The following is a 5,851-nucleotide window of genomic DNA, read 5'->3' as shown; positions in this document are numbered from 1 at the left end:
CTTTGAGTCAATGAGTCGATGCAATCAGCTGGTTTTCCTTAAATAGAAAACTTTGAATCAATTTGAGTGGGTAATCTGGTTGAATGGTAAAGTGCCTTGAGATAACAGGTGTTGTGAATTGGTGCTATAGAAATAAACTGAATTGAAAGTGAATTATTATAGAAAGAAATGCCATCGAAAGCAAATATTGTGGAAAAGTACTCTGTCCCCTTGTTAGATCTTAAACCTGAATTACCATGTGTTTGGGAGGAAAGTTTCATTTGAAAAGCCACACCCAGGCAGAATTTCTGCCAGTCCTCTAGAATCCCAACAAAGAACAAAGACCCAAGACCTTTGGGAAGATTTTTGTTGATTGACAGGATAAAAGTAGACCTTTTTTTGGAATCTTTGTACGGTATCTCGTTACATCTGGCTTAAAACTTAGCATTTTAAAGTATCTTTATGATTATAGTGACAGTAAAACATGGTGTTAGTAGTGTGAAGATCTGGAACCATGAATGTATTTACTAATTGTAAAACCCAACATTAAGTTTAAGCACTCTTTGATTATGCAGCAGGATAATCTGAAGCTAAAAAATGACCCTAGAAATTTCTCAGCAATAGTAGGGAGCTGGACTGTATGGTAAAATATTTAATATCTATGGTTCACAGATTAAATCCTCTCCTGTTCTGAATAAAGTACATTGATACAGCAATAACCCCTTTAACTAGTGTTTTGTAGTTTCTGTGCATCTATGCGTACAACAGACAAAAACCTTTTAAATAGTCAGGTGACTGTATTCATGATGGGTAAATAATTTGAAAAATTGTTTAGTTCTGAATTTAACACCAGCTACACATTTAAAATGTTAACCAATACGATTTAATTTTTTTATGTTGAAAATTACACTTGCTAAATAAAACTAAAATGGTTAAAACTCAAAACATGTTAATTAAATCTCTATTAGAGACCCTGGAAACTGAAAAATCCAGCTAGAATGTATGAGGATTCTAACACATTCAGTGTTTACTTTAGACAGACGTTGAAAACAATGACTCTGTGCATTTGGCGAGGTCAGTGAGGAATAGTTATTGGTTTGTGAGCTAGGACAGGAATATGTGGTTGTGTAAGAAAAATAATTAACAATCAAATGACAAAAAATAAAGATCCTTATTAAAGAATTTAAACTAGGTGAACTTGAATCCATCACAAACTATGTTGCTTGAGGAGCTCTGGACAGACCCGTTTACTCTAATACAAAATGTATGTTTGGTTTTTTTTTTTTGTTTTTTTTTTACAGATCAGGCAGATTTACTGTTCTGAGTGAGTTCTGTATATTTCATTTTGTGATTACTTAAAGACTGAATTAGTTGACAGCTATTCCAAGAATGGATTAATCACAATCTGATCAATTGTCTCAGCCCCATTAATAGATTTTTCCTTGTGCAAAGTTTTATTTACAAGGTACAATTGTAAAGGAAAAGAGTTCACTGGAAATTTCCTTATACTTATAAATATAATAATAATTTAAGAATCCTAACAGAGAAAGTAGTTTTCTTCTGAATATTTTCCTTTTCCTCCCCAAAGTTTAAAAAGACAAACACATTCAGATAAGATACTTTTATTAAACTACCTTTTTCCAACAACACTGTACAAGCAAACATTGAATACAACTGATAAAAGTCTAGAAGCTTCACAAGAATCTGATTCCTGCTCCAAACTGGAATCCATCACATATCCTGCAAGAAAAAAAAAAAATAGGAGAGAATATTAATGAGAGCTCCATCTAAGCAAGCAGTGAAACAGATCAAATCTGGCTTTTACACCAAGTTGTAGACTCCTTTCTTAGAATTAATAAATGGTTTGAAACGTTTGACAGCATAAAATATTGGAAATACACATATTATTATTATCATTATTATTATTATATCAATATTATTATCATTATAGACACAGAGACATCTCATTGCAGAAAAATGCAACTAAATATTTATGAAAAAATTAAACCTTAAATTTCCATTTATTCTGTCAGCTATTATCTATTTATTTTTTGTAACACAACTAACCCCAGCCCTTTTAAAATAAATGTTTCTGAAGCTCTGCTCTCGAATCGAAGGTTAGATTAAAAATACTTTTATTTTAGAGCTTTTTTTGCACAGTTTCCAACGAGCCCCAAACATTTTGCCCCAGTCTGTCTGTAGGGTTTTGTGGTATATCATGTTCATGGTTATATTCAATTGAATTAAATTCAGTTTATTTATATAGCTCAATTCACAACACATCATCTCAAGACAGTTCAACCAGATCATCCAGTCAAATTGATACAAAGTTTTCCATCTAAGGAAACCAGTTGATTGCATCGACTCACTGATTTAAAGGCAATCCCTCACACTAAGCATGCTTGTAGCGACAGTGGAGAGGAAAAACTTCCTCTTAACAGGAAGAAACCTCAAGCAGAACCAGGTTCAGTGTGAGCGGCCATCTGCTGAGGCTTAGTATCCTTGCTTAGTAGAAGAATTTGTATGTTTGAGTTGGTGGCCGTGCATTTTTATCTAAAGGAGTGCATCTCTTTCAGGACCCTGCAAACCTGATCTTGTTGCTTTTAAGATATATGGTGTCAGATGTATTACCCTGGTCCCTGATTAGAGAAATCTCCTAAAGGTTGCTTTGTTTTACCCTCCCCACACCAGTTTCTCATCACTGTTCTGCTGGGGTTATAAAGGGCATGCAAACCTTCACCATTCGGTGACTCTTGGGTGAAGTGTGCCTTCAGACGACGCTTGTGTTCAGATAAACTTACAAGGACAAGCTTGATATTTTCTTTTCTGATGAAACTGTCTTACTTGATAATTAACATTTCCATAACAAAGGGGATCAAGCAAATACAGATAGTCTAAAAAATAATACATCAATCAGGTATGACTCTGAACAATCCTTGAGATTATGCAGATATAAATGTCAGAAAGAAAAGAAAAAACACATGATTGCTGCATTATAATTGTTCTGAATTAATTTAAGTAAGGCTTTAAAAATAAAAATCTAAAGTCCCACCTGTCTCCACTTTGGACTCCCATGGGAATGCAGTAATTCAGCTCCAGCCTGGCGATGTTGCCTAACCGCAGCACAATGCCCAATCCGTACGACCAGCGGATGCATTCTGCCAGTTTCTTCAAATTCGCCTGAGGCCCCTCCCCTTAAGATAAACCAACCAAAAGATAATCTTAAGATAATCTCAACCAAATAGAAAGACAAGCAGAGGTCTTTGTGCCAAATTTCAGCACAGTTTTTTTTTCTCCTCACCATAGTTGATGCTACAAAGGTTCCCAGCATTAAGGAAGAAATGGGTTCTGAAGAGATCCCCAAAGCCACCTCTTCCAGGTCTGAAGGGTAGAGGTGTGTAGAGGTGGAGGCCTCCCGCCCAGTAAGCTTCACCTCCCAGGTAATCACCTGCCAAATCAGTAATATCAGCACCACAGATTTACAATGAAACACCAAAATCTCAACCCGACAGATGAGAAGCTAAACAAGGTGACGGTGTAATCCATGACTTACCATCACTCTGTGGGCCCATGCTGTACATGCTGAACCCCCTGATACTGGTAGGTCCACCAAGGTAGAACCTAGGAGTTAGAAACAAAAAATAACGTGGTTTCTATCTTTTCTTATCTTTAAGGGCCTAATGATACCATTTCATAGGTCTTCAGAATATTTAATGTGTTTTTTAACAAATCACATCACTAATATTTCTGATTCCTTCAAACTTCTGGTGTGTGTCTGAATCTGTCACAATGTGAGGTGCATGTCAGCAGCAATCTGTTGTGTAAAGCCAAGATTATACTTCTGCAACCGCACACATCAAATGTTGCTTGGGTCTGGTCGCCAACCGGTTTTGCTGGTATGCTTCTGCACCGCCGGTCTGGAATTTCTAGGGACGCACAGCAGTTTCCCACCAAAGCGCAAGGGGGAGCCTATTCGAGAACTCACGAGAACTTCGGCGCCGGCGGGAGTGTTTATCTTCCAAAACAACAATGAAGCGTCTGCAAGATCCCACGATCACTGACATGGATCTAGAGTTGCTAGACATTGAAGAGGAACAGGTTCTGTTAATGGAGTTGGCAGAAAGACCGATTAACCTTTCGTCATTGTCGTCCATTGTAGTTGTTCCTCAGTTTTTAAAAATGGTGTGCCCCGGCACCGAATCAAGAAGGACGACCACACAGACAGCCGGAAAGGCTTACAAAGGACCAATCACAGCTGCTTTTTGTCTGCGCACTTAAACTTGAGGTCTGCGTGGGTTTGCGACGGTCCGACGCGTAGTCAGGATTTTTTTGAGGTGCGCAACATTTGCAGAAGCTCTGCGCGGAGAGCGTGGTCGTGCACAAAGACAGATTTGACGTTTGCAGAGGCTATGCGTCAGAAGCATAAATTGGCCTTGATGCTAAGTTCACACCGAACGCGCTTTAAGGAAACAAAAAAGCTTCTGCTGCTTCATTTCCGATGCTTGTCCACATTAAGGTCAGCCGTCTAGTAAAGTGTGTCCAGATGCGTCTGCTGCTCCCGTGTTCAATGCCAGAGAGCAGCTTTGCTATATTTGCTGTGATCAGTGGGTAGAAAGTAGTTTGAATCTATATTTTGCAGTAAGAAAGTCCTGAAAACATGGTCTGTGCAGTCAGTTCATCCAGATTACCATCCAGCCTTCAAATATTATTTCTCTGTGGGAGCCGCTCAGACCCCCACATACCAGCGGTGCGCTGTCACTGGGAATCCCCAGCAGCAGCTGCCTCAGGCCCGCTCACCTCTTGGGGGTTTTCCCCCTACTGTTGATGGCGGCTGGAAGTAGATGTTAGCTTTTTTCAGGTCTGTGCTACAAACTGCAGGCAGCAGGATAATAAAAGTGAGCATATTCTGCCGGCAGGTTTCTACATTTCAAGTTTATCATTTCAAATTTAGGCGTTAATAAACTGTTTCAGAGCAGTGATCATGGCGCTCTGCATCAGCAGTGCTGTGTCTGTCTCCCTGTCAGCTCCCAGGTCAGCTTCTCTCATTGGTTGATGTGGCATGTCGACCAGCAAAAATTACATTTTTCCAACTCCAGCATCTGCTGCTTTATGAAGCACTTCATGCGCATTAGATGCTGAGAAGCTCATGAGGCGCTGCTCCTGCTGCTCTAGACGGGATCTTTTGATGCATCTTGATGCCATCAACCATAGAATTTGGATGCAAACCAGCTGCTTCTTCTGCTCAAAGCGTGTGCGGTGAGAACGTAGCATAACACTGACATTTCTCTGTAGGCTGTATTCCAGTAGCTCTGTATTAATTAAATCAAAGCTGCGTAAATAAAGAAAACGTGATGATGGAAGATGAAACCTCCAAAAACAATGATTGATGGATGTCTACATGGAGACACAGGAACTTTTCTCTACACCTTGTTCTCCATGTACCTGTCTGCAATGCAGGTCGGCTTCTCACCAATGGGTAACAGCAGCCCCCCCCACAAAGAGGCAGACAGAACCTGAATGAAAAGATGAGAGAATTTCAGCAACTGCAATAAAACAAAAAGACTAAATAATCATTCTCTGTTAGACATCAAAAGAAAATCAGTACTCCCTGTGGTTTAACTGTAGCACATTGTGATGACTTGTATTTCAGAGTATTCTGAACAAATGTATAATTCTGTCTGTGCTGAGTGAGAAGAGTTAGACCTTCCCTCACATCTTCACATGTTAGACATGTTCATATTATTGTAAAAACAAAACCTTTGGATTAGTGTTGCTCAATTTTTTTTATTCACAGTAATATGGTGGTCACTGACACTTGGATGACTGTTGTCATGTTGTCTGTAAAGACAACTTTTCCAACGAACTAAAAAAA

At 39.0% G+C, this 5,851-nt stretch overlaps 1 protein-coding gene across 1 annotated transcript in view; it reads right to left on the bottom strand.

The window, feature by feature from the left end:
* Nucleotides 1-1,585: 1,585 nt before the first annotated feature.
* Nucleotides 1,586-5,851, bottom strand: part of LOC107092181 (sorting and assembly machinery component 50 homolog A) — a gene marked incomplete at its 5' end in the record, with an annotated part of 11,004 nt that continues 6,738 nt past the window's right edge. The window contains 5 exons of the mRNA XM_015386504.1: nucleotides 1,586-1,719; nucleotides 3,032-3,173; nucleotides 3,281-3,427; nucleotides 3,533-3,600; nucleotides 5,422-5,492. Coding sequence (XP_015241990.1) covers nucleotides 1,674-1,719; nucleotides 3,032-3,173; nucleotides 3,281-3,427; nucleotides 3,533-3,600; nucleotides 5,422-5,492 — 474 coding nt within the window. The remainder of the gene's footprint in view (nucleotides 1,720-3,031; nucleotides 3,174-3,280; nucleotides 3,428-3,532; nucleotides 3,601-5,421; nucleotides 5,493-5,851) is intronic.

The sequence above is a fragment of the Cyprinodon variegatus genome, unplaced genomic scaffold (genome assembly GCF_000732505.1).
Source record: "Cyprinodon variegatus isolate N-32 unplaced genomic scaffold, C_variegatus-1.0 Scaffold370, whole genome shotgun sequence".
NCBI lineage: Eukaryota > Metazoa > Chordata > Actinopteri > Cyprinodontiformes > Cyprinodontidae > Cyprinodon > Cyprinodon variegatus.
The sequence above is the reverse complement of the archived record's forward strand: the minus strand, read 5'-3'. Positions and strand labels throughout refer to the sequence as shown.